The sequence below is a fragment of the Miniopterus schreibersii genome, assembly GCF_964146895.1.
Source record: "Miniopterus schreibersii genome assembly, chromosome: 3".
Lineage (NCBI taxonomy): Eukaryota > Metazoa > Chordata > Mammalia > Chiroptera > Miniopteridae > Miniopterus > Miniopterus schreibersii.
The window spans coordinates 9,026,997-9,052,924 of record NC_138103.1 but is presented as its reverse complement, the minus strand read 5'-3'; the positions used below and the strand labels follow the sequence as shown (position 1 = coordinate 9,052,924).

General features: G+C 58.4%; 4 protein-coding genes across 12 annotated transcripts in view; 2 read left to right on the top strand and 2 right to left on the bottom strand.

Moving 5' to 3' along the window:
* The window catches only part of AXIN1 (axin 1), a gene marked incomplete at its 5' end in the record, with an annotated part of 83,822 nt that extends 78,595 nt beyond the window's left edge, over positions 1-5,227 (top strand). For 4 of the 5 annotated variants that reach the window (XM_081132485.1, XM_081132484.1, XM_081132487.1 and 1 more), the window contains 3 exons: positions 1,311-1,418; positions 3,180-3,347; positions 4,332-5,227. In XM_081132485.1, the coding sequence (XP_080988611.1) occupies positions 1,311-1,418; positions 3,180-3,347; positions 4,332-4,458 (403 nt within the window). In that variant the 3' untranslated portion in view covers positions 4,459-5,227. The remainder of the gene's footprint in view (positions 1-1,310; positions 1,419-3,179; positions 3,348-4,331) is intronic. The other variant, XM_081132486.1, reaches the window with a different exon arrangement.
* A 409-nt stretch (positions 5,228-5,636) lies between these two features.
* On the bottom strand, positions 5,637-8,956 carry PDIA2 (protein disulfide isomerase family A member 2). The gene is made up of 11 exons (XM_081133235.1): positions 8,686-8,956; positions 7,847-8,053; positions 7,643-7,776; positions 7,425-7,562; positions 7,230-7,346; positions 7,011-7,136; positions 6,742-6,939; positions 6,529-6,649; positions 6,267-6,448; positions 5,885-5,995; positions 5,637-5,759 (listed from the first exon to the last, which is right to left on the bottom strand). Exons 1-11 carry the CDS (start codon positions 8,882-8,884, stop codon positions 5,715-5,717), a joined length of 1,578 nt encoding a protein of 525 aa, XP_080989361.1. The 5' UTR covers positions 8,885-8,956; the 3' UTR covers positions 5,637-5,714.
* A 79-nt stretch (positions 8,957-9,035) lies between these two features.
* Positions 9,036-11,826, bottom strand: ARHGDIG (Rho GDP dissociation inhibitor gamma). 2 transcript variants are annotated; one of them, XM_081133236.1, is made up of 6 exons: positions 11,486-11,826; positions 10,135-10,314; positions 9,973-10,056; positions 9,712-9,788; positions 9,564-9,627; positions 9,036-9,471 (listed from the first exon to the last, which is right to left on the bottom strand). In XM_081133236.1, the coding sequence occupies exons 1-6, from the start codon at positions 11,556-11,558 to the stop codon at positions 9,272-9,274; spliced, it is 678 nt and encodes a 225-aa protein (XP_080989362.1). In that variant the 5' UTR covers positions 11,559-11,826; the 3' UTR covers positions 9,036-9,271. The 2 variants fall into 2 exon arrangements, with proteins under 2 accessions (XP_080989362.1, XP_080989363.1); XM_081133237.1 differs by having other exon boundaries at positions 9,038-9,471; positions 10,135-10,302; positions 11,486-11,654.
* A 2,118-nt stretch (positions 11,827-13,944) lies between these two features.
* On the top strand, positions 13,945-24,366 carry RGS11 (regulator of G protein signaling 11). 4 transcript variants are annotated; one of them, XM_081133568.1, is made up of 17 exons: positions 13,945-14,056; positions 14,391-14,487; positions 14,560-14,610; positions 14,811-14,917; positions 15,676-15,727; positions 15,848-15,906; positions 16,139-16,215; positions 16,416-16,497; positions 17,948-18,016; positions 19,123-19,146; positions 19,227-19,288; positions 19,407-19,520; positions 19,620-19,735; positions 19,857-19,944; positions 20,025-20,163; positions 23,049-23,131; positions 23,217-24,366. In XM_081133568.1, exons 1-17 carry the CDS (start codon positions 13,994-13,996, stop codon positions 23,335-23,337), a joined length of 1,404 nt encoding a protein of 467 aa, XP_080989694.1. In that variant the 5' UTR covers positions 13,945-13,993; the 3' UTR covers positions 23,338-24,366. The 4 variants fall into 4 exon arrangements, with proteins under 4 accessions (XP_080989694.1, XP_080989693.1, XP_080989692.1 ...); XM_081133567.1 differs by having other exon boundaries at positions 19,117-19,146; XM_081133566.1 differs by having other exon boundaries at positions 14,391-14,610.
* Positions 24,367-25,928: the final 1,562 nt, after the last annotated feature.

Sequence of the window (25,928 nt, the reverse complement as noted above, 5' to 3'; positions counted from 1 at the left end):
CTTTCACCTGGGCCTTGAGGTCACTTTTCACAGGCATGCTGGTTCATTGCAATCCCCAGGCAATAAGGGTTTCTGAGGGCCTGGAATCTAGTTGTCAGAGGGCCTGACATCACGGCCACTATCTCCTGAGAAATTGCTGGTTCCCATTGCTCACTCTTCAGTCATCTGGTTCCCCATTCTGCCTCCAGGGCCTCCCTGTGTGGGGGGCTGTGCTGCTCTGGGGAAGCTCGTGTCAGGTGTGACCTCTCCCCAGCGTCCATCTTATCAGGCACAGGTGGAAGCCTGAAGGTGTCCCCCAGGGTGTTGAAGGTGACCATGTTTTTTACAGCCAACTATCTCACGATGTGACCTTATTCAGTCAACATAGAGCCAGTTGGCTATGTGCAGGACACCTGTGATCTGGAGGCAGACGGGGCAACAGAGAGTGGACTGGGAAGAGACTGCGGTGTGAGGGCTGGAACTCGTCCCAGGGGCTTCCTGGGATGTTATTTTTGCTGCAATATCCAGGGGGCAGGGCTCATGTCCCCTCTTCCCACCAGCACCTAGCTAGCCCCTCACAACAGTGTGGTCTGTCTATGGCTGGTGGAGCCATTCTGTGATTTGTGTTTTGGGGGGTGAGCACCTGTGGGGTTTCAGCCAGTGGCTCTGGCATCTCCATTTGTCGTTGGTCCAGGGCATGCGGGCCTTTTGTAAATGGCCACAGAGCAGGGGTCTGGAGGTGGCAGTGGGGCTTTGTCCTCTCTGAGCTCCTCGCGGGGTGACCCCCACCCAGGACAGTCAGAGCAGAGATTACTGTTAGGGTTGCACAATGCATGCCCAGGGTGGATGGCTACTTGGAGAGGAGCTGCTGGGCAGTGAGCCCCAGAACAGAACTCTGACTGCTTCGGACAGAGCAGTGACCATGCTTCAGGACCCAGGCCCACATCAGAGCGCCAAGTGGGAAGAGCTGCGCCCTCAGAGAAGAGGCCAGGAGCAGGTCTTCTCAGTGTGGATGAAGTGACAGGATCTTAGCACCTCAGATGAGGGGCTCCCCAAATTGTGTTCCAGGGAGCCCGAAGGCTCTGACCACAAATGAGGAATGTGGGAAATCTGAATGATGAAGGCAGCATCTGTTTCTTGACTGATCCTGACAGCTTCACCACCCAAGAAGGGGTTTGCCCGTCTCACACAGTGGGAGCCTTGCGTCGTGGTGATGGAACCTCTTGGGGAGCACATGCTCCGCCTGCTGTCTGTCACGTTGTGGTCACCGCGGAGAGTGGAGGCGGCCCTGCCCCAGGCCTGTGCGGCTCACTGACGCGGTTGTTCCCTAGGTATGTGCAGGAGGTCATCCAGCGGGGGCGCTCTTGCGTCAGGCCGGCGTGCACGCCCGTGCTGAGCGTGGTGCCAGCGGTGTCCGACACGGAGCTCTCCGAGACAGAGTACGTGCGTCCCCTGCGGGTCTTCTCGTACTGCTCGCCCAGCCTGTGCTGTGGGCCAGGGGATTTGGAGCAGCAGCTGTTCCGAGGGCGGGGAGCCCGGGCACTGCACTGGAAGAGCTGGTGCTGCAAGCTGTTCGCAGACCTTTCCTTCCTGTCTCTGTCAAAGGAGACGCTGACCATCCACATGGTGACAAATAACCAATAGGTTAGAAGAGGAGGTCCACTCTGCCTCCTCCACTCTGACCATACATCATCCCCGCCTGCCTTTACTTTCCTGATACTCCCAGCCAAGACTCGGGACTTGAGAGGGTCAGGGCTGCAGCCATGGTTTCTTTGACACACTGCCAACTGAAAGCATCAGCACCTGTAGTGCGTGTTCGTCAAGATGCTGTGTGCACAGCGATCCTAGGTTTGTTCTCATGTGGGATGCATCCGCTCCCCAGGTACGCATGGAGTGGAGTAGGGTGGGCATTAAGGAGCTGCGGCCACATGCAGACAGTGCTGGCTGCCCCATTCCTGCTCTTCTGCTCAAGACAGAGCAGAAGGGGGTCCCCCACTAAGCCCTCACCAGGCTTACACCAGACAGTGCTAGCCAGCTCAGAGTGTCCCCACCAGGTCGCTCCTCAGGAGTGGCCTCTGGAGGAGCAGGAACCTTTTTCCCTTCTGTAGAGAACAAATCCACACAGGACCCTGAGGTGGGCTCCCAGAACAGGCAGGATTTGAAGTTTCAGGAAAGGAAAAGGAAAGCAGGGAAGGAAAGCAGGCGTATGGAGCATGGCTCGACTGATGGACAGCCATACAGATTAAGTGACTGAACGGTGTGCCCAGGAGCACCAGGGAGGGGAGTGTCCCCAGGGAGATAAGAGCCTACTGTGAGCTCAGGTGGCCTTCCTGACTTGACACTGGTGCAGGAAGTTTCCTACCACGCCCAGCTGACATGAGCCAAGGTTGGGCCCACTTGTACCTGAGTAGCTCCAGTGCAGTCACAAGGACGAGGGATGCTGGGGGACAGAGGGAGTGCTGCCTGTCCCAGCACCCATCAGGGTGAGGGCCCTACTCCACCCTGAGCAGGAGATGGTGCTGACCTCACACCCCTCCCTGGAAGTGTGTCTGGCCACTGCCTCCCATCTTTGGACAAGCTCTCTGCTGTGGGGCAGGTCTGTTTCAAGATCCATCACAATTTTCTTTGTCCAATCTCTGGCCTTCAGATGTTTTTGAAGTTTGGGGGCAATAGGCTTTACCCATGGTACAAGCTGTGTAGTCCAGCCTAGAGGCAGGGGCTACATTGGTTCTGGTGGCCTGGCCACCTTAAGCAGGTAGAAGGACCCACCATGGGTTCCAGCCCTGAGAAGCCTGCTGGCCCACTTTAATGTGGTATGTGTTGGGGGTGCTGCCCATTAGCCAGCTCAGACCTGGGTGGAGGAGGGCGGCAAGTGAGCTCAGACACTGTGGAGACCTGGGGCAGGCAGGGACGTTAGAGAGGAGCAGGCTCTGTATTCTCTCTCTATGAGTGGGGTTGGCGCAGGATTGGAACCCTGGGTTGAGATACTGTGTGGGGCAAGGTCCCCAGGGGGCTGTATGCAGCTGTATGGGTGGGGTGGACAATGGTGCCTGTGGATGCATGGCGTTTCTGAGTGTGTTGCAGCTCACCCCTGCAGGCCTTGCCCCGTCGTTTACTAGGGAACCTGAGGCCTGCAGCCTGCTAGGGGGTGCCCTGTGGGACTCTGAGCCCAGCAGTAACCACTGTGTCTCTGCCTCCAGGACTAAATCGCAGAGGAAGGCGGGTGGTGGGAACTCTCAGTTGTGTGACAGCATCGTTGTGGCCTACTACTTCTGTGGAGAACCCATCCCCTACCGAACTCTGGTGAGGGGCCGTACTGTCACCCTGGGCCAGTTCAAGGAGCTGCTGACCAAGAAAGGCAACTACAGGTGAGTTAAGGGCTGGGGCCTGTGGTAAATAGGTACCCTGCCCAGGTGATAGGGGGCACCCTGTTCCCTGTACCCTGTTCCCACCCTGTCCTTATCTCATCTAGTCCTCGTTTCCCCCTTAACTGCTTAACCTACCCTGAGCTGCTGTTGGGAGCGCTTCGATGAGTGAGGTGTTGGTGGCCTCAGGCTCCCAGTCCCAACTCCCAGCCTTAGGTGACTGAGGCCTCCAGGCCAACCGAGGGCTCTGGACAATCCTTGCCTTAAAGGTGGGGAAACAGGCCCAAACACAATGGTCTGTCTCTCCCCATGCCAGGCTGAACTGGGTCGGCCTCGTCTCTAGCCTTCTGACTCAACCCATTTTTACTAGACAAAGAAGCTAGGGTCCCCCTTCCTAGATCCAGGGCTCCCCTTCTCAGGGTCTGCCATGGGCTACTCTGCCCTGCCAACCTGAGACCAGTCCCTGAAAACTGAGTGAGCACTGGAGGAGGAGGAGGGGCCACATGGGGTCTCAGCTGGAGTCAGCCCACTGTGGCCTAGGGTGGGTGATTTCCTCTGTCCACTGAGTGGTGAGAAAGTGCCCTTTGGAGGTAGAGGATGTTGCCGCTAGAGGAGGGCCCGGGCTCCACTGGCCTCTGCTCGGGCCTTAGTAGGGGCACATCACCCTGATGGAGATGACAGGCTCAGCCCTTAGGAAGGAGAAACCCTGAACTTGCCTACTTCTTCCCCATAGCACCCTAGAGGCCAGGGCAGAGGACCCCACATGTGGTCACTGTACAGTTCACTGTCAACTCTCTGGCAAATGGGCACCAGGCAGAGCCAGCTCGCATGCCCTGTATGATGTGTTTGGAGTGTGGCCACCAAGTGCTGTGCATGTGTGGGACCATGGAGCCACCCAGCTAGGAGGTCGGGAGGCCCCAAGGGTATGGGGGCGTGGGCAGCAGAAGAGTGGACAAGCCCTCATCTCCTCTCACCCCTGTCCCCCAGATACTACTTCAAGAAAGTGAGTGACGAGTTTGACTGTGGAGTGGTGTTTGAGGAGGTTCGGGAAGATGAGGCCATCTTGCCTGTCTTTGAGGAGAAGATCATCGGCAAGGTGGAGAAGGTGGACTGACCATCAGGCCAGGCCTCTGCACTGGGCTGGGCCCTCATCAGGTGGGGTGGGGACGGCCACACTGAGAGCCAGGAAGGGCTATGCCATGTCAGGTGCTCTCACGTGTGTGCAAGCACACAGCTCCTCATGTGAGGCCAGGGACTGCTTGCCCCATAGCCGCCCACCCCATTGGTCCATCTGTGTCCAGGTGAGCAGGGGTCCCGCTGAGTAGTCCCACAGGCGTGTCTCCTATTGCCACTGAGGAGGGGGCACCATCCACTCCTCCACAGCACTACTATGAGAGTCCACCCAAGCAAGCAGGGAGCCCCCCATGGGGCCGCCTTGAGGACCCTCCCCAGTGGACCCCTGCTGCTAACCATGGTCCAACCCCTTGGCGCTTCCCCCCAGGACTCTGCTTCTCCAGGAATTGTCCACCACGCCCTGCCCTGGTCAGGGCCAGCTCAGGCCCGGGGTTCAGGGGGCCCTTAGGGGTCTCTAAATTGTACATGTCACTGAGTGCCTTCAACACAGCTTGTCTCTTGCCTGCCACTATGTGGATCCGGCGATGGGGCACTTCAGTGCTCCCTCTCCACCCTCAGTTTCCACAACGCCGGCTCAGCGGCTCCCAGGCCCCCCCTTTCTAAGGGCCCATGTAAATATGTACATTTCTCAGGCTAGGGCTAGCAGGGGGCTGCCCCGAGCCCATTTTTCATGCGCTGACTTGTACAATTATCTTTTCAAAGGTACTTGGATAATAATGAAATAAAACCAGTTTTGAACTTTCCCTGGCTATGGAGTGTATAGGTCTTCTGTTGGTGGGGCCTGGTGGGTGGGCACACCATCCTTAGCCAGCTTCTGGTACGTGTGGCCTGTCTCTTCTAGCCTGGCCTGGTTATGCACAGCTCATATCAGGCCTCAGCAGCAAGGTCACACAGGCAACCAAGGGTCTTGGGAGTAGGGTCTCTTGTGGAGCCAAGATGGCAGAACACTGGAGAGGGAGGGGGCAAAAGCTGGAAACAACACCATGTCTCCTCCCCCTTGCTCCCCAGGTAGGGACCTAGACCCATACTTAAGCCAGGGATCCACTGAGGAGGACTGGGGGCAAGGGCTAGGCCCCGTCCAACATGGAACCCCAGGAGGCTGAGATTTGGCCAAAGCCAAGGGCTGGGGACCAGCCATGCTCAGGAACCACACACAGTCCAGGACCAAAACTCTTTATTCAGTGCCCACAACTCCCAAGCACCTGAGGAGAAGGCTCCCTAGCACTGATAGGGTGGCTACAGCTCCTCCTTGGTATCCACGGTGGAATTGCTTGTTGTCTCCTAGAAAGGATCACAGAAGCCCAGCTGGAAGCTGCGCCCTTAGCCCAACCTTGCCCAGTCAGTCCCATAGCCACCCATCCGAGGACTTGTCCAGAGGCCTGGAACCTTGGAACAGAGGCACTCACCGGGAAGGGGGCTAAGGCCTCCTCGGTGGGCTCCTCTTCAGGTAGTTTGCCCCCGTTGTCCAGGAACTTGGAGAAGGTCTCCAGGTCCCTGGCACTTTTGTATTCAATCACCTGAGGAGGAACAGGAGAGTCTGGAGGACCCACCACATCCTCCCAAATCATCCCCAGCCCAGGCCACACCCACCCTAGACTCTACCAGCTAAGGCCCCACCCTAGCCAAGTCCCTTTCCTGCCCTGGGCCACACCCTGTACTAGCTAGGCCTTGTACTCTAAGACCACACCCCATCCCAGAGCCCTCCTCTAAGGCCACACCCTCTAAGATCGTGTCCTCTCCATCTGAGGACTCAGACACCAGACCGAGGAACATGGGGTCTTGCCTCACCTTCCGTCCCTGCCCTGCCGGGAAATACTTGAGGGTGGGAAAGCCATGCACTGGGAAGGCTTCCAGCTCATTGGCTGTGGCATCTAGCTCGGCAATGATGATGTCCTCATGGTCTCTGTACTTCTCGGCCAGTGCCTCCCAGGTTGGTGCCATCTCCTTGCAGTGAGTACACCATGGGGCATCTAGGACAAAGGGATGTTGGCACAGCCAGCAGGACACAGTACTGCCCACCTACCCACTGTCCACTGCCCTCCGCACTCACAGAACTTGACGAACACATTCTTGGTTTCATCAAAAGCCACCTGCTCGAAATTCTTGCCCACAAGAGTCTTGACGGGATGCTGATCCCAATCAGGGGGGACCTCCTGACTCAGAAGATAGGGCTGGGGGAACAAGGCCAGGCACTTTGTTGGGGATCTCTCCTGACAGCTGCTGCTCCCACCCCCACACTCTAGGTGAGCCACCCAGCACGGACCTTGACCTTGCCGCTGAGGACTGAGTCACAGAAGGCGGTGACCGAGGCTGCTGTGATTGGCCCGCTGTCTGCAGGCTTATACTTCTTGGTGGTCTCCATGTTGATAAAGCGCAGGGTGGGGGCCTCCTCTGCTTTGAGCCCAAAGTACTGTAGCACGTGGTTGTTGTTGGCACCCACGTCCACCACCACAAACAGCACCTGCCAGCAGGGAGTATGCACTGGGCACTCGTCTCCCCACCACCCACTGCCCTAGCCTACCCAGCCAGTACCTGCCCCCGGAATGGGGGAGCTGCCTCCCTGAAGCCTGCCAGCAGCTCCTGGTGCGAGGTCAATGTCTGGTTGATGAGCAGCAGCAAATGGTTGAGGATCCTGGCAGCAAAGATCTTGGGGGACGTCTGCAGGGGCGGGCCAGACTCATGGGGGCTAGATCCTGTAGTCACCCTCCCACTCCCCTCAATGCCCACGCCAGTTCCTGCAGCCCAACTCACCTGGCTGTTGAACTCCGTGACCAGGTGCATGCTGTGCGTGAGGAGGAAGCGGGACAGGTCATCCTGGTCCAGGCCCAGCTCCTCATCCACTGGGAAGTCTGCCCTCCCCTCGTCAAACTAGACAACACCACAACACCGGGCGAGTCAGTAGGAGTCACAGCCCTGACACTAACCCCTGCCTTGGCCCTGACCCACCTTCTTGAAAAGGACCACGGTGTCCTTGGTGAGGCCAAACTTCTGAAAGAGCTGCAGCTGGTCAGTGAGGCCAAAGGTCACGTCCAGAGCATCCTGGGCGAGAGCCAGGAAGGTTGCCACAGCTTCATCCTTAAGGTCCTAAGGAGTCCACATTTGTGAGGCCAGCTGGGGCCACAGGCCCTGTTCCCAAGGCCTGGCCCCCTGTGCCACTAGCTCACCTGGAAGAAGCCGATGACCACTACATCCTGGGCCTCTATCAATGCTTGGGCACTCTCTTCATCATCTAGGCGTGTGGCGCTGGACCCCACCCGCCGCCTCAGCCACTCAGCAATGCCCTTGGCTTCACGGGGGCCTGTGAGAGTCCTGTTAGCCTGTGCCCAGCCCCTGCCCCACGCCACCTCACACATGCCCATCCCCTGTACCAGTATACTCCTCTGGGTTGGTGCGGTTCCCGTCACGGAAGAACTTGAGCGTGGGGTACTCTGTCACAGCAAACTCCTTGGTCAGCTCTGGCTCTGAAGGCCCATCCACCTTGGCCAGCCTGGTTTTGGCTGACTCTGCTGCCAGCAGGGCAGCTGCCTTGATGTACTCTGGGGCCAGCGCCTTGCAGTGCCCACACCATGGGGCATCTGGGGGACAGGGCCATGAGTGCCCCCGGCCTCCATGGCCCCAGCTGCAGCCCCTGCTCCCCCCTGTCCAGAGCTGGCCAACTTGGAGTCAGTCAGGTCCAGCATGGAGCATGTCCTGTATACCTCCCTCCTTCAGGGGCCCACCTGAGCCTCAGCCACACTAAGCCCAAGCACCAGAAACCAGACTACTCAAGACCCAGATCAGGTGTGCAGGGGCCAGCACTATCCAGACAGCGAGTTTGAGAAGAATCCTCCCGTTGCTCCCTGAGGCGGCGCACCCTGCCATATGCCACTGTTGGCCTGCCAGCTCAATGGCTTTTACGTGTGTAAAGGGTTGTAACAAAGCCAAAGAATATGCAAGGTGTGAGTTTTACCTGGCCTTTCACAGAAAATCTACAGAAGGACAATGACTGTGGGTCTCCCCTATACCTGTGCCTCCCTCCCACCTGCTCAAGTTGGACCCCCAGACCCAGCTCAGCCCGATGGCTCTGCCTCAGGTGCCTCTGATGGAGCTAAGTACCCATCAGGGAAGCCCCTTCAAGTGCATAAGCCCCTGAGTCCACATGGTAGGGGGTTGAGCACACTGGGTGGCACCTGCGGGTCCCCCAGCCCTGCTGACCCTGTGCACTCACAAAACTCCACCAGCAAGGCAGGGTGCTCCTGCAGGGCCAGGCCCAGGGTGCTGTGGCTCAGCACCAAGATCCCATCCTCCTCAGGAACCTCCTCCTTCTGGGGCTCCTCCGAGGGGCCCCCAGGCCCTGGCCCCTGGCCCCGAAGGCTCAAGGCCCCGATCAGCAGCAGTAGCAGCACAGACAGGAGCTGGCTGTCCATGGCAATGCCAGGGCCCACGGGGCGGGGGCAGATAAGGGGGCCGGGGGCCAAGAAGCAGTTGCCACGTGGCACCCAGTCCTGGTCGCAGGAAAGATAAGGCCACAAGGCTCCCCCCACCCCCAGGGGAGGTGAGGCAGACAGAGGCAACACTGTGGGCACTGAGACAGGGTGAAGTTTAATAGGGCTATTCAGGGCACAGCGCCAGGCCCAGGACGGGGGCGTCCCGAGATGGGGCAAAGGGTATGAGGGGTCTGGTCACTGACTGAGCGGCTGGGGAATGCTTGCAGGGGCCTGTGCAATGACTGACAGAGGCAGAGGAAACAAGGACCCTAAGTGGGAAGACAGCTCCCGGGGCAGGGCAGGGCAGGGCAGGGCAGGGGGCTGGGCTCAGCTCTTCCAGTCTTGGCAGATGTGGAGTCCCCACTCCCAGGAAAGGTGGTCTGCCCTGTCGTCATCAGTGAAGAAGGAAGTGACCATGTAGGCGCCCCTCACCAGTGCACCTCGCGGCGCCTCCTCCACTGGAGTTACAAACTCGTACTCCTGGGCTCTTGGGCCATAACTGCCCACCATGTACACAGCCTTGTCCACTGGGGGAGGAGGAAGGCATCAGGGGCTGCCCTCTGTCCCACTGGCCCCCCGCACCCCAGCCTCCAGGCTGCACCCTTCACAGGGCCCTCACCTCGCAGGCCCCTGCGGTAGGTGTGATGCAGACACTTGAGGCCACTGACAATTTCCTTATTGACCTGAGGGACAAAGAGTGTTAAGGGCTCCCTATGGGAGGGCTGATCCTGTGGGTGGCAGGCATCGCCCATGACAGCTGCCCTCACCTTAAAGGTAATCTTCACTTTGTAATCAACACCCTCCTTCAGGACGAACACCTGATTTTTCAGCGCAGCCAGCTCCCCTGTTAGGGAAAGTGCAGCTAAGGAACAAACTCCTTCGATGGCTGAGGCCCTGCCCTAGGAGCCCACATAGGGGGACGGTATCTGTGACGTCTATGTGATGGGTCTGAGGACTAGGGTTTGGGGACGGGGTCCTAAGAAGTCTCTACTCAAAAGATCAGTCTGTGGTTTGCAACGGGGTTTTACCTGTGAGGTCCATGGTCATGGGCCCTGGAGCCTGCTCAGACATCAGAGTCAGCCTGGTCACCTGCACGTTAGGCAGGCTTGGGTCTGAGGAGAAACTGGAAGTCTACGGGATGCACCCCCAACCCCCACCCCACCCCTCTTATGCCCAGGGCCCGTGCATACCCACTGCTGGTGGCAGGGAACCCAGAAGCACCCGCTTGTACTTGGCCAAGCTCTCATCATCCGGGTCCAGCTGTTGGATCTCTAGAAGGCTCTTCCTCCCCGGGGCCTGGTACCCTGGCACAGCCTCATCCAGCACCTCGTCTGGTGGCAGCTGCCCCCCTTCCTTGTCTGTCAGAAGGACTGGGGTCAGGGAGGTGAGTGAACAACTGCTGCCAGCTTCCCTGGCATTCACTTGTCAAACTGGAGCCCCCCCATCTGATCAGTTGTACCTCCCCCTACCCAAAGAATTTAAGAGGAAGCCAGCAGGGGCTCAGGGATGGAGCGAGTGTGGGATTAGGGAAGAAGGTGTGAACTCGGGGAGGGGTGCATGGGGGCTTAGGGAGAGTGGTAGGCTGTAAGACACATAGCAACACCCACATCTAACCCCTTTAGGAGGAGCCCTGGGGGTGGACAAAGGCTCACAAGACCAAGTGACATTCCTGGAGGCATCAGCTGCCTTCTCCTGGCCCGCCCGTCCGTCCATCCATCCATCCATCCATCCATCCATCCATCCATCCATCCAGGGTCCCTCCCTGACTCTGAGGCCAAAGATGGGGGGAATGAAGACCCCAAATGGAGGACAGCTCCAAGGACTGGGGGCCACCACCATCCAGTGCTGACCTCCAAGGTCTTTCCTGGAGCAGAGGCTCTGCCCTCATAGTCCTCTGAGTGCTCCAGTGCTCTGGGGCCTCTGCCCATATTCCCATAATGCTCTCAGAAGCCTCTGGCCCCTATCATTCTGCCCAGGCAGAGACAGGGGTCTCTGAACGCCTTCCCACAGTCCTAGGAGTTCCTTCCATAGTGTTTCTGGGGGCTGGGGGTGTCTCTCTCTAAACCCTTCAGCTTATGCTCTGGTGCCACCTCCCAGAGTCTCCTAGAGCCCCTTCCTAAGCTGGGCTGGGTAGGGGTCTCTCTAAGCCCTTCCCGTAGTGTCTTGGGACAGGGTTTGTCTGAGTCCCTGCCCATTTCGCTCCGGTCTTCTCAGGAATCGCCACACACCCTGAAGGAGCCCCAGCCCCACCCAAGGGAGTGGGATCTCTGGAGCAGGTTCCCCGGGGGAGAGGGTCCCTCTACCACCCTGGCTTCACAAGCAGACCCGCCCACTCTTGGCTCCTTTCTCCATGAGTGTTTAGCCTGAAGGAAGCCCCCACCCCCGCCAGAGCCACGCTGGGAGGACTGGACCACAAGGTCCCCACGCGCACCCCCAAAGTTTCCACCGGGGGGGGGCCCGGTCCCCACCCAGGACTAAAACCGCCCCCCGCCAGAGCCCCCCGCCCACGTGGCCGCCCTGGCCCCAACCCGGCGGGCTCACCCCGGGCGCACAGCGCCAGCCGGAGCAGTTCCAACAGCTGCGCCCCCAGCTCGCACGCGTCCAGGCCCAGCATGGTGGCCGGCGGCCCGAGCCCGCCGCGGAGCCGCCGAGGAGCCGCGCCCGGCTTGGCGCTCAGCCCCGGCGCGACTGCGGTGAGCTCATCCCGGCCGGGAGCGCCCCCCGCGCCCAGCGCCGCGCCCGCGCCCGCGCCGCGCGCCCCCAGCCGCTCCGCGGACCCCGCGCAGCCCCGCAGAGACGCGCGTGTCGCCCGCACCGCGCGGGCACCCGGTCGTCCCCGCCTCCGGCCCACCCGAACCCCGCGCGGCAGCCGCGGCCCGCCCGACTGCACCCCGTCTGGCCACCAGGGCTGCCTTACCCCCGCGGCACTTGCGGGAGTCCGGGGGCTCTCTGGGGAAGCCCTCTGGGCGGGGCCGGTGGGGGGCTGGGGCGCTGAGTGGAGCAGGTGCGTCCCCCCATGTCCCTAGGCTCTCATTACCAGCAAGCAGTGCAGGCCGCACCTGGGGCCCGACAGGCCCCCCCACCCCGCCCCCTGCTCCCCATCCGCGGAGCTTCTGTCTGGGCAGAGGGGACTCTTAGAACCGCCTGGCCTTGGGGGCTGGGGACGCTGCGTCTCTGCACCGCCGCCTGGCCCTGCACCCAGAGGTTACAGCCGTCAGCACAGAGCGACCAGACTGCACAAGCACAGGGCTGGGGTCCCCACCCACACAGCCATTACTCAGTGTTTATTGACTGGGCTGAGTGTGATGGGGGTGGGGTGGGGGTGTCTCTGTATGCTTTGGGGACCCAGAGGATTCTGAAGACCCCTCCTTGTCTTTGGGGAGAAGAGAACACTGATCCAAAACAGAACCGGGGTGGTGGACTGTTGAGAGGGAGGGCACAGAGGGGGCTTCTGGTCTTGACACCTAAACAAAGCCTGGGGTGAAGAGATGGTCGGCTGAGGTGGGGCACAGGGGTAAGCTGAACTTCAGGCTGGGGACAGCTGGCTCAAAGGCCTAGGTCTGAGTGGAACAGGAGGTAGAATACCAGCCTGAGTCCCCTTCTTTCTAGACTCCCCCTGCTCCACTCCCGTTTCTGAGGACACCCAGAAATTGGACTCCCTCTTGTCCAAAGGAGCTCCTATGTGAGCAAGAGGTCAACAGGTTGTGGGGACTAGGGGACACTTGGGTTTGGGTGGGACTGTCCCCCTTGGAGCCCCACCTGCCCATAGTCTTTCCAAGGCAGGATTCCTCCAGAGGGGACCCAGGACTTCTAGGGCCCCATTCCTGCTGCTCTTTCTCTGGGATAAAGGGAGTGAATCAGGGAAGCTACTTGTCCCCAGGTGGGGGACAGCTCTGGCCTCTGGTGGCCTTCAGCCTCTGTGGATGCCCACCCAACCACAGAAGACAGCCAGGCCTGGGTCCAGCCTGCCCCCGCCTGGGGGGGGGGGGCTGAGTGGCAGGAGTTCACTGGGATCTAAGGCAGGATGGTAACCTGGCTGGGGTAGGAGCCCCCTCCAGTTCCCCTGCCCCAGCTCACCCTGGACCTGTCCTCACCAGGGGTGGAAATGGATTCCCATCAGCATGTCTAAGGCTACTGGCCAAAGGCTAATCACATCCTGCCCTGCACCCAACACCCCCTGAGGGTGTTTTTGTCTCCAAAAAGCAGAAATGGATGTTTGCACCCCTTCAAATGGCCCCAGCAAAGGGGGTCTGAGGTGGGGCTGGCCAAGCAGTTGGAGGAGGGAAGGGGCCAGAACTAGACCCTGAGACCAGAAGTTGCTGGCCAATGGGGGTGGGGGTGGGAGATCCTCCCTTCCCAATAAAGCCCCTCTCCCACAGTTTAGGGGTGTCCTACATGGGATCTCTGCCTGTTCCCTAACTGGCCCCACCCGGGTCCTGTGCAGCGGATGGAAAGTGAGCTACCTTCCACCTTGCCCCGAGTCTCAAAGGACCCCCTACCCTGCACCCCATGCAGCCACGCAATGTCATGTGGTCCTGATGGCATCTGCACACTGTCACCGTGGTGTCACACACTGGGGCAGCCAGGCCCCTCAGCCTCACCCCACAGCCCCCTCCACCCCTGGTCCCTGGGGGGGGGCGGCACAGTACACCCATTGTCCCCTACCCCAGCCCACCACCTGCGAAAGTGCCCTCTCCTGGAGACCCTCCCCTCAGGAGACGCCCTCCCCTTCCCTGACTCCCTCACCCCCCCTCTGAGCTCCCCTGTCCTCTTCCTGAGCCCTAGTCCCTCCCAAGACCCTTCTCTGCGCCCACATCAGCACGCCTTCCAGCCACGCAGCGGGCGCGGGCCTCAGTTTCTCCCCATGTGCGGAGAGACTCCTTGGGGTGGCTCCATTGGCACCGGCCCCTTTTCGAGCCCAGAATGGGACCTTCCACCGACTCCAGGCCGCGAGGGTTAACCCGGGAGCGGGGCGGGGCGGGGCGGGGCGGGGCGGGGCGGGGCGGGGCGGCTCCGAGGCCAGTGCCCCCGCGGGCTTCGCCCCTCGCCATGGCCGCCGGCCCCGCGCCCCACGGAGGGCGCCCCCGCGTGCAGATGCCTCACCTCAGCAAGGTGGGTGGCGGAGCGGGGTCCCGCGGCCCCTGGGATTTCGGGGATTGAGGCTGGGAGGGGCGGGAGAGGAGCGGGCGCGGGTGGGCGCGGGCCTTGGGGCGTCGGCATTTTGTGGGGGGGGTGAGGCTGCGGAGACCCCAGGCTGGGGAGGTCGCCCCCCGTCCCCGCCCCGCCCCCGCCCGCCCCGGCCCTTTGCCTGCAATGCCTGAAATCGCACCATCTGTGTGCGTTAATCTCTGAGCACACGGATCCGGGCAACCCGGCCTGGTCCGTGCAGGCAGGATGTGGGGTGGGGGAGGCCGGCCGGGCAGCCCCTCAAGGGCCCTTTGCCCAGATGGAGCGGATGGTCGTGAGCATGCAGGACCCCGACCAGGGCGTGAAGATGCGGAGCCAGCGACTGCTCATCACAGTGGTTCCTCACGCGGTTACAGGTGAGTGTGGGGTGTGGGGGTTGGGGGTGCTGGCCCTGCCTTGGCCCCCCCAACCCAACCTCTGCTACCCAGGCAACGACATTGTGGAGTGGCTGATACAGAAATACTGCATCTCAGAGGAGGGTAAGGGGGTCACCCTGCTGCCCTTCCTGGACCCTGGCACACCTTGGGGTCCCAGGGCTGATGAGTCTGGGCCTTCTGGGGCTCACCAGTGTCAGGACCAAGCCAAGTGTTGGGGAAGGGGAACTCATCTCCAGAGACCCTGCTCAAGTCTACCCAGATGAGAATTCACCACCCTGCCCACCCTCCCAACCCCACCCCAGAGGCCCTGCACCTGGGCATCCTCCTGGTGTGGCATGGCTACCTGTACCCGCTGCGGGACCCCCGCAGCCTTGCGCTCCAGCCTGACGAAACACTCTACAGGTTCCAGGTCAGTCTCAACTGGGAGCCGGTGGGAACCCCACACCCAGCAGCCCAATTAGTGGGAATTCCTGGAAGAGGTGGGGCTGGGGTGGGAGCAAAATGAGGCGATGTCGCAGCAGGCCTGGTGGGCTACTGTCCCTCCCCCAAAAGGCCTGGACTGGAAGCTTCCTTGTGGTAGAAAGATCAGGTTAAAGGGAGGGACCTTCAGTTTCTCTGGGACCACAGCAGGACCTCCATAAGGGATAGTACCTATGGAGGATTCTGCCAGCTTCCCCTGGTCATTACGCCCCCACTCCAAGAAGGAGACTGTGCAGGGGCCTGGGGACAGGATCCCTGCACCTCAATGTGTGTGTGTCCTCAATCAAGATGGATCCCCCTGCCTGCCCTTCCCGGCCACAGTAGGAACCCAGGTCAGGCCTGGCCTCCTTCAGTCTCTGTCCCTGCCTCCCAGCATAGACTGTGACTATATCTAGGGCTTGGGAAGCCCCACCCCACCCCTCCCTGGAGTGAAGGCTCCTGGAGCTCAGAGGCAGGGAGGCAGCCCCTGAAGAGGGCCCCAAGGGCTGAATGGAGCTCAGTTCCAGGTGGAAAGAATGGCTGGTGGTCAGCTGAGCCTCCAGGCTTTAGGTAGATAGGCAGATTCTCAGGCACCCCATCCCCAGCCAGCCCAGTCTCTTCCCAAGAGAACTGAGAGTGTGGGGGCAACTCCTGGGGTGAAGAAGGCCCAGGAGGTCCCAGACACCCCTTGTTCCCGCATGGCACCAGACACCCTATTTCTGGACGAGCACTCTGTGGCCAGCTACTGAGCTGGACTATGGTGAGTAAGGAGGGGTGGACTAGCCAGGGACAAACTCCCAGGACTGGTGGCCTCTGGGTGATGCCACAGGGAAGGAGGGGGCAGAGTAATCCTCTGCAGCCTGTCCCCCTGTCCTTCCAGCCATCTACCTAGCCAAGAAGAATATCCAAAAGCAGGGAGCCCTGGTCGACCATGAGAAGGTGGGACACCGCCCTCCCCAGGCTGAGTCCAGCCAGAGGAACCCAAGCCCCACTTATGTCCCCAGGGCCTCACGGTTTGCCTCAGAGCACACGGCCTGGCCCCAGGATAATGCAGACACACAGACACGCCATACCTTGTAGTGTCTCAGTGGGGATGGGGGAGGGCCCATGCCTCGCCCCTGAACTTGGCATGGAAGGGGTTACCCACTGGAGACCTTGACACCACCCCCAGGAGCACTATGACCTGCTGCACAGGAAGATCAACCACACTTGGGACCTGGTAGTGATGCAGGCAAGAGAACAGCTGCGGTGAGACCCCAAGCCCAGCGGGCACAGAGCCCAGACTGCCCAGGAAGCCCAGAGGCACTTAGCTGGGCACTGGCAGCCATGGGACCAGAAACGGCACAGCCCAGGCTTGGCTGCCTGCCCAAGACCTGGCCTGAGCGTGGGTAGGGGAGGTGCTATGGTGGGCACCATGTTACCCCAACTCTGCCTACCCGTCCCTCCAGGGCAGCTAAGCAACGCAGGAAGGGGGACAGGCTGGTCATTGCGTGCCAGGAGCAGACGTACTGGCTGGTGAACAGGCCTCCGGTGAGCCCCTTGTGTGGGGAGGGACTGGTTCCTTGGATAGTAGCAGGTCCTGCTGGGAGTCAGTGTGTGGTTTTCTTTTCATATATTTTTATTGATTTCAGAGAGAGGAAGGGAGAGGGAGGGAGGGAGAGAGAGAGAGAGAGGGAGGGAGGGAGAGAGAGAGAAACATGCATGATGAGAGAGTCATTGATTGGCTGCCTCCTGCACACCCCCTACTGGGGTGGAGCCCGCAACCCGGGCATGTGCCCTGACTGGGAATCGAACCGTGACCTCCAGATTCATAGGTCGATGCTCAACCACTGAGCCACCCTGGCCAAGCCAGTGTGTGCTTTTCAGATGGTGCCTGATGGGTGACAGAAGGCTCTAGTTTTGTGGCTCATCAGAACCCAGAGGTCATGAGGCCAGGTCTAAGGCCTCCCCATCCTCACAGACCACAGGACAAAAGCTTCTCTCTGAGACTAAGGGAGAGGCCTGGGGAAGCTGAGTGGGGGGACCAAAAGACCCTAGCGATGAAGCAAGTGGGATGAAGCTTAGCTGCAGCTTTTGGGGGTGCTGGCCAGGGGTCAAGCCTTGCCCAGATCCACTGGTGATTTGAGGTTCCCTTACTGTGTGGGGCAGTGGAGAGATGTCTGGGTCTGTAGCGGCAGTTACAGCAAACCATGAATGGAAGCTCCTGTGGGGAAAAAAACAAGGAAAAAGATTCCGGGAGGCACCCACAGGCCTGATTACCTTATCAAGTGTGTTTGGGGGGAAGCTCTGGGAAAATGACTCAGTCTTCCACCTGAGCGCCAGGCAGCTGGACGTGGGGAGGAAGGTGGAGCGGGCATGGCTCCCAGACTGTGCATGACCGAGGGTGGGGCCCAGGAGTGGGCCAGGCTAAGCACACAGGGTGAGCGGTGCGTGTGGAGGGGACCAGGAATGGCAGCTGGAGCCTCTGGGCAAGTGGACATGAGGATCTGACCTGGGCAGAGGGATGGAGAGGGCCAGACCAGCATGTGTGTTTGAGGACAGGGTGGCGGGACCAGTGGCTTTGGATGAGTGGAACTGTCTCAAGAAGGATGGTGAGGCGGTTGAATCCCTGGCTTGAGCAGTCGGTACACAGGGGTGAGCCTGGCTGAAGAGCAGAGGAGTGGGAAGGTTTGGGGGAAAAGTTAAGGATTTCGCTTTAGTGGCAAAGCCAGGCTGGGATGACACATGGATTTGGAGCTCAGTGGAGCCATGAGCTGGCTGAGGTGCTGGAGAGGAAACTGAGAGTGTCTCGGAGAGACTTGGGACTCAGGACTCAGGTTTCTGGGTTCTTCTGAGTGTCAGTTTCCACATCAAAGGGTGACATGTGGGCTCAGAGCTTCAGTATGGGGGAGCCAATGAGGGGCAGGAACATAGCTCTAGGGTGGGGTCTCAGCAGCCCACCTGAGCTGTGCCCCCGCCTCATCTAATCTCCCCTCTGCAGCCTGGGGTCCCCAGTGTGCTGGAACAGGGTCCAGAGCGGGGCTCCTGCATTGCCAGGGGAGTGCAGATGGTAAGAACCCTGTAGGAGTGCGTGCTCCACCCCCCAGCCACACACATGCCTCCTCCACCGCCCACCCCTGCACCCATGGCTCCCGCCCCCCCCCAGCCTCAACACACCAATGCACACAACCCTCCCCGCCCCTGCTCCACCATTATGGGACTACTTGGGGGCTGCCCACCCATCTATGCATTCATCTGTCCATCCAAATGGCACTGGACCCAGCCACTCCAAGTACCCCGCCCCACTCCTGGTCTCATTCTCCCCTCATCCTAGCCCCCCATTCCCAGCCGCCCTGCTAACTCTTGCCCTCTCACTTCCCACCTGCTGCCCTGGGTGAAAGTAAGTGCAATGGACCCTGGGGAGGGTGGGGGGCCCTTCCCCCAGGCCAGACCAGCCACCTCTCTCCAAGGTGTCAGTTGGCCTCAGGAACCAGAAGGAACTGCACCAGGACAGACATGGACAAACTTTGCAGCAGCAGAGCCCCCTGTTCAAATCCTATGACACCCAAAACAGAACAGATACATTTAGTACCTTACTGATAAAATTACTTCCTAAGTTCAAAATCATAAGCTCATGACCATAGGTTTATAATTTCCCCATTATGGTCAGTCCAGGAGAGCTGACACAAAAGTTGGAAATCACAGGCACCCTGAGGGTGCTCTTTGCCTCCCCTCGGCTGATCAGTGATGGTTGTGCAGTGTTCGGAAGGGTCAGCAGTCCAACGGCCGTGCTCTTCCACCTGGCCCATGAGGAGATGGCAGGCAGATTCCAAATTCTGAACAGGATAAGTCTGGAGCACAGTCAACAGTCTGGCTTCCTAGTGTGACCCATAGTATTTCTTACCTATATGCTGTTTTTAAAAACACTTAAGTACATTTGCAAAGATGGGATAGTGATAATTGGGAAACCTCGAGGTAACTTTGAGAACATTCTGGAAATCTCCAAACTATAGGCCCCCAAAAAGCTTCCTGGAAAGTCAGACCCTGCCATCAGGGGAGGGGCTCCAAGGGACTGGGCAGGGGTCTGGGCCCTTCTCTGTAGCCCACGGTGGGATGTCAGTCCCTAGCAGGGGCCTGCCTTCTAACTACAGCTTTCCTGGCCCCCTCTAGACCAAGAACATGGATTTCTACAAGCAGGAGGTAGGTCCTGGGGGCTGGAACGTGGGAGTGGGCTGGCTGACCTGCAGCCTTGGCCCTGCCTCACAGGTCCCATGTCGTAGATCGAGTGCTGCAGAAAGGCCCTGGGCAGGATCCGGGTGAAGTCCTCTGTCTGCCTTGAGGCGTGAGTGGGATGGGGGTGGCAGCTGGAGACCCCAAGCCCAGAGTCCAGACCCTTCTTTTAGTGCCCTCGACCCATAACCCCTCCCTGCACTGGCCCTTGGCACCATCCCCACCCCTAGGTACCTGAAGTTCAGCAGCCAGCACGGCCCGCATGACCCCATCATGTCGGGGTGCCTGCCCAGCAACCCCTGGATCACAGATGATGACACCTACTGGGCCATGAATGCACCCAAGTGAGCTCAGGATGGGAGAGGGGGTCTGCAGGTGTTCTTCCCCCTGTCCCACGCACCCCACATTCCTCATGCTCCTGACACACACACCCCGTCCCCCAGTGTGGCTGCACCCACGAAGCTCCGTGTGGAGCGATGGGGCTTCAGCTTCCGGGAACTCCTGGAGGACCCTGTGGGACGGGCCCATTTCATGGACTTTCTCAGGAAGGAGTTCAGTGGTGAGACGCCCCCGCCTCCTGTTTGAGCCCCAGTGAGGGAGGCTGCCTGGGACTCCCCCCCAGGTTCCATCCAGCCCTGACACGGCTCCGGCTGGGCCTGGCCTGGTGCTTGGCCCCCCAGCCGAGAACCTCAGCTTCTGGGAGGCCTGTGAGGAGCTGCGCCACGGTGGGCAGGCCCGGGTCCCCGCGCTGGTGGACTCCGTGTACCAGTGAGTGCGGGGGGCCTGGCTGGCTGGGGGGCAGGCCCGTGGAGCCTGGGCCCACCCGGCTGTCCTGTCCCCACGCCCAGGCAGTTCCTGGCCCCTGGCGCCGCCCGCTGGGTCAACATCGACAGCCAGACGATGGAGCGGACCCTGGAGGGCCTGCGGCGGCCCCACCGCTACGTGCTGGATGCGGCCCAGCTGCACATCTACATGCTGATGAAGAAGGTGGGTGCTTCCTCCCCACTGGGGCCCTCCGGCTCCCCGCGTAGCTATTTCAGGAAGCTCCCTAGGACCCGGGCGCCAGCAGCGCGCCCCGAGCAGAGTTTACTCGGTGTCCCCGAATAGCCAGTCAGGGCCCGCACCTGCCGCTGGCCTCTCGGGTTAGTTTCCTGTTGCCCTTGTAGAAAACGCCACTCACTTGGTGGCTTAAATGAGCACACACTTACTCTCTGGGGGCCAGGGTCTGAGCCGGGTACCTCTGCGCTAAAGTCAAGGCGTCCCTGAGGCTGGTTCCTTCTGGAGGCTTCAGGGGATAATCCGTTCCATAGCTTTTTGTTCCTAGACTCTGCACCCCCATCCTTGGCTCATGGCCCATCCCTATCTTCAAAGACAGCAGTGTATCATCTTTGTTTTTCAGTTAAGAATTTTTTATTGATTTGAGAGAGAAACATCAGTCTGTTGCTCCAACCATCCATGCATTCATTGGTTCCTTCCTGTACGTGCCCTACCTGGAGATTGAACCAGCAACCCTGGCATACTGGGATGAGGCCGACTGAGCCACCTGGCTAGGGCTTTTTCTTTTTTTAAATTTATTTTTCAATTATAGTTGAGATACAATATTATATTAGTTTCTGGTGTAGCATCTTTAAATCTCTCTGACCCTCCTCCCTCGATCTTTCACCTATAAGGATCCCTGTGGTTACATTGAGCCCACCTGGATAGTCCAGGCAATCTCCCCACCTCAACATCATTAATTTAATCACATCTGCAAACTCCCTTTGCCACATAAGTAGACATATTCACAGGGTCTGGGGGTTAGGGTGTAGACATCTCTGGGCAGCTTTATTTTATATACCACAGCCTACAAGTATTTATTTTTCTAATTTTTTTCAACTTGCTTGACTTTAGATCCAAACAAGGCCCATACATTAGAATTGGTTAATGGCTCTTAAACCTCTTTTTAGAGTACTGTATAGGTTTCTTTTCCATCTTTTCTTTTAATTTTTTGTTTTATTTGGAAGGAACTGGGTTCTTTGTCCTGTAGTTTCTCAGAGTTTGGATTTTGCTGAGTCCCTGTGGCATCTTTGACGTGTTGCTCTGTCCCTTGTTGCTAAAAATTGGTAGTTAAATTCAAGTGTTGATCAGAAGTCATTTTCTAAATTTTTTATTTATTAATTTTAGAGAGAAACAGTAAGGGGGAGAGAAACATCAATTTGCTGTTCCACTTATTCATGCATCATTGGTTGATTCTCGTATGTGCCCTGACCAGGGATCGAACCCGCAACCTTGATGTATCAGGACGACACTCTAACCAACTGAGCTACCCAGCCAGGGCTACAGTAAACTTTCAGCTTTGTTGTTTATTTGTTCAGTGTCATCAAGAACACTTTCTTCAGCTTGGTGCATTCTTCCGTCAGGAGGTACATGAGATTTGGTTGCCTCCCTTTTGTGACTAAGCAGCCACGACGGTCATTGCCCAGACTCGTGATTTCATCAGCAATGTTCTAATCCCATCGCTGCCTGTTTGTTTATGGGCTGGAAGCCTCCGCTCGCCTACTGTTTGCCGGCCAGTGATACCCATCATGTAGGAAAGGCAGAACCAATGCTTGATTCCTTCCTTTAATTTCCACTTATCAAAATAATGAGTTCAGCTGATCCCTGATATCTGCCAAGGGGAGGTCATGAGGTTTCAGTGTTTTTAATACCATCGTAAATTCACATTTTCACTGGATTTGATGGGCTTCAATCCATGCCAGTTCTTATTCTTACGTGATATTCAGAGGTCCATGATGTGTCCCGCGGTCTCTGGTGGCTTCCTTGCTTTCTGGTGTGATAGCTGTCCCAGGTTGATCCTGCCCCGGGCCTAGAGCCAGCCATTTCCAAGGGCAGCCCTGGCCCTTTTTCATGGGTGGTATCTAGAAACCTTGACCTACACACCAGATGTGTTCATGCCACTGGGGTGGTCACCATTTCCTGGCCTGTCAGTGGACAGAATTAGGAAATATGTGTGTTTTAAACATAATGTATTCATACTGATACTTCTAATTCAGGTTCAGGATTACTTTCTCCACCTCCTGGACCTTTTCTCTTTTTTCACTCCCACTGAAATCTTGGCTTCCAACAATGCTACAGAATTACTTGTTTGCTCGTCTCACACTTCACTCAGTTGTCTGAACTGAACGACACACAGCACCATTTACAATTCAACTACTGACAGCGAGCGGTTTCCTTTGTTCCTTCTTTGGCCCCTTGTATGTGTCCTATTTGGAATGTCCCCCGGAATGGCGTTGTTGTTGTTGTGTGGTTAGGGTGGTGTCTCCCACTGGATGTCCAGCTCCATGTGTGGCACTTTACTTTCAATGTTTGGAGACTGCTTACGTATTCTTTCATTTTACAATTATGTGAAATATCTAGTTTCAAAATCCAATCTACAAAGCAGGATAAGTTCACATAAATCCAGCTTCCATCTCTGCCCCTCCATTTTCTTCCCAAGATAAATTTATATTTATCTTTTAAAAATACAAACAATGAGATTCATAGACTCCTCTCCCACCTTCCTGCCTACCATATAGTTTTCCTCAACCTTCGTTTTTATTCAGCTGTGTCCTTGCCCTCACCGCGGGGCAGACAGTTGCTCCACATCCGCGCACTGGGGGTGCCATGGTTCATGCCCGTGTGGGCGCCGGGCTCTTGCACACCTTTGGCTGTTAAATGGCCCGGGGGAGGGGAGCCCAGGTCTGCCTGTCAGCTGACTTGGCCAGGGCAGGTCTGGATGGCTGCCTCCAGCGCCATCCGCTGGCAGCTCGGAGGGTCAGAGCAGCGCCAGGCTGGAGCTGGGGGAAGCTGAGCCGGAGGCGGAAGGCAGCGGGGCTGACCCCCATTTCTTACAGGACTCCTACCCGCGGTTCCTGAAGTCCGACATGTACAAAGGCTTGCTTGTGGAGGCCATGACGCTCCCAGAGACAAAGAGACGGTGAGCCTAGGTGTGCCCGTGCCCAGGAGCTGAGGCGAGCAGGGCGCTTGCGGCCGCCCTGCACTGAGGCCGTTCTTGCCCGCAGAGTGTTCCCATTCATGTGGAAGCGGCGGCACTCGAGCCTGAGCCCTGCTGTCCTTCCTGCTCCTGCCTCGGGGGAGCCTGCAGCTGCTGCTGGTGGCCCTGGGGGTGGCGATGAGGCGTAGGTGGGCCTGAGCTGGAGTCGGAGGTGACCATCCTCACCTCATCACCCTCTTCTCACCCAGGGTTCTGGCAGCTGCTGAGATCCCAGCATGGGCACCCCGTAGTGCACAGAGGGTCTGGCCTTGCTGTGGGGCACACGAGTCTCTCCCAGACTTCCCAGAAGGGACTGGTCTAGGTGCTGACTACCAGAGAGGGGTGTCATTGGCCAAACTTGGGTTACCTGGAGAAAGGTGGACAAGATGGGCAAACCAGACCGAGGCCACGCTCCTGGCATGAGGTAGTCTTCAGTTCAGCTCTAGGTGCCCACCCCCATCGCCAGACCATTAAGTTAGCAGGCGAGTACCTGGGAGCCAGATGCAGACAGGTGGTGTCGAGCAAGAGGCACTTGTCACATGGTGAGGAAATGCAGGCTTCAAAGCTAATTTACCCACTTTGCCTTGCTCAGTGTGACCCCAATGCGGACTCCACAGAACTCCCAGAATTTTGCTGGGGCTGTGCTCAGCCTTCTGGGTACAGAGCTGTCCTCACAGGTGCTGTCCTGACCTTCACTGTCACTGTATTTGTCCCAGACCTGTCCTGAAGGTGCACCTGTTTGGCCTTCTCGAGGCTCTTGAGGCTGTGGCTCTTCTGCCAGTTGAACAGAGCTGACTCCAACATTGTCCCTCTCTCACAACTGTCCCTGATGACAGCCCTGCCTGGGTGGGCGGGCAGAGCCTCTGAGAGGCGCTGACACCAGCTGTCCTTGATTGGGAGGGCCCCACCCACCCCCTTCCCGACTCAGGGTGAAGGAACTGCTCCTTTGGGGGTATAGCTCTGACTGGTTCAGGCGAGGCAGTGCCCCCCTCTCCTGGCTAGCCTGCTCCTGCCCACTCCTGGCACAGAAATAAAAGACCCTTGGCCGGGGTAGCTCAGTTGGTTAGAGTCATCCCAATACACCAAGGTTGTGGGTTTGGTCCTCGGTCAGGGCACATATAAGAATCAACCAATGAGTGCGTAAATAGCGGAACAAGTCGATGTTTCTCTCACACATCAATAAAGAAAAAAAGACAAAAAAAGACCCTTGGCCTTACTCTGAGCTCATCCTGCTGTGGTCCACATCATGGTCTGTGTGTGTGTGCACATGTTGTGTAAGTGTGGTGTCTCTCTGTGTGCACGAAGCACGCAGTGGTGAGGGAGGTGGTGAAAACGTGGGGAGTTCAGGTGTCATGGAAGGCCCTGCGCGTGGGCACCCACAGCAGAGAGACCAGCCCTCGGGCTGAACTCAGGTTGCACACCGGGGGGGTGGGGGGGGGGTGGGGGGGTGGGGGGGGTGGTCTTTGGCGAGACAGCCAGGAAGCCGTCTGTGCTCTGGTGGACAATGCCTGAGCACTCCAGGGCAGGCTGTGCCCTAAGCCCATGGAGTTCCAGGGATGGAACCCCACGGGCACAACTGCTTTATTTACAAATCCAGGGTGCAGGAGGCCCACCATTGAGGGCATCCCCTAGGCTCAACCCCCTAACTCCTGCTTACCATCCCGGGACCTATACAGGGTGGTCCCTCCCCAGAGCTGGCTCCCTGTCCAGGGCTGTGGACCCCAACCTGGACTCTGAGAGGTCTTGGGCATCGCTCAAGTTCTCAGCCCTACCTGGCTCTAGGTGACTTTCACTTGCAGACCTGTCACTTTTTACAGGGCATTTTTTGGGGGGGTGGAGAGCTTGGGGTGACGGGGACAGCTTTTCGTATTTAAATGTCCACAGGAGGCCTGGCTGGGCGTGGCTCAACGGTTGAGCATCAACCTAGGATCCAGGCAATCAGGGTTCGATTCCTGGGTCAGGGCATGTGCCTGGGTTGCGGGCTAGGCAGCCAATCAATGACTCTCTTATCATTGATGTATCTCTCTCTCTCCCCCTCCTTCCCTCTCTCTGAAGTCAATAAAGATATATTAAAATAAATGTTCACAGGAAATTCCTATAGGATTCTCTAAAAACATCTCCCTCATCACTCTGGTATCCAAAGTTGCATCTCCCAGAAGCCTCCTGCCTGGGCTCCTCCTGCCGGGGCAGCTGCCAGAACTCACTCCCAACCCCTCCCTGGCCAGCCCTTGGAAGACACAGGGGTGCTGGGGGACCCACTGCACTGCCTGTCCCAGGTGGGAGCACACTCATGTCCATGAACTGGGTTCCTGGCTTGCTGTGGGTAAACAGGGAGGGGTCCTCAAACCTGAGATGCACTTGGAGGCTGTGCTGAAAAAGACCTGTGGGCCCTTAGTTTCTAATCTGGCAGGAATGGGGGGGCACTCCAAGAACTACAGGGGTCCCTCACTTCCTCAGCCATCTTTCCCACCCTGCCCCAGAAGCCTGGCCAGTAACAAATCCATTTCACCCATTTGAAGCAGAAAGACACGAGGTGCACATGTGCCCTCTGGGGCTTTTTTAGTTAGTGCAAAAAAACCGTTTATTCTGGTTTCTTTCCATGGTACCCAGAGTCGTCAGGCTGCTTTTTTGCCTGGGCTGCCTGAGCTGCACAGTGTATCACAGCAGCACTGGGATTGCAACAAGGCACAGAGGTGAGTCCTGCATCAGGTGACACCAATGCTGGGGATGTCCGAGCACC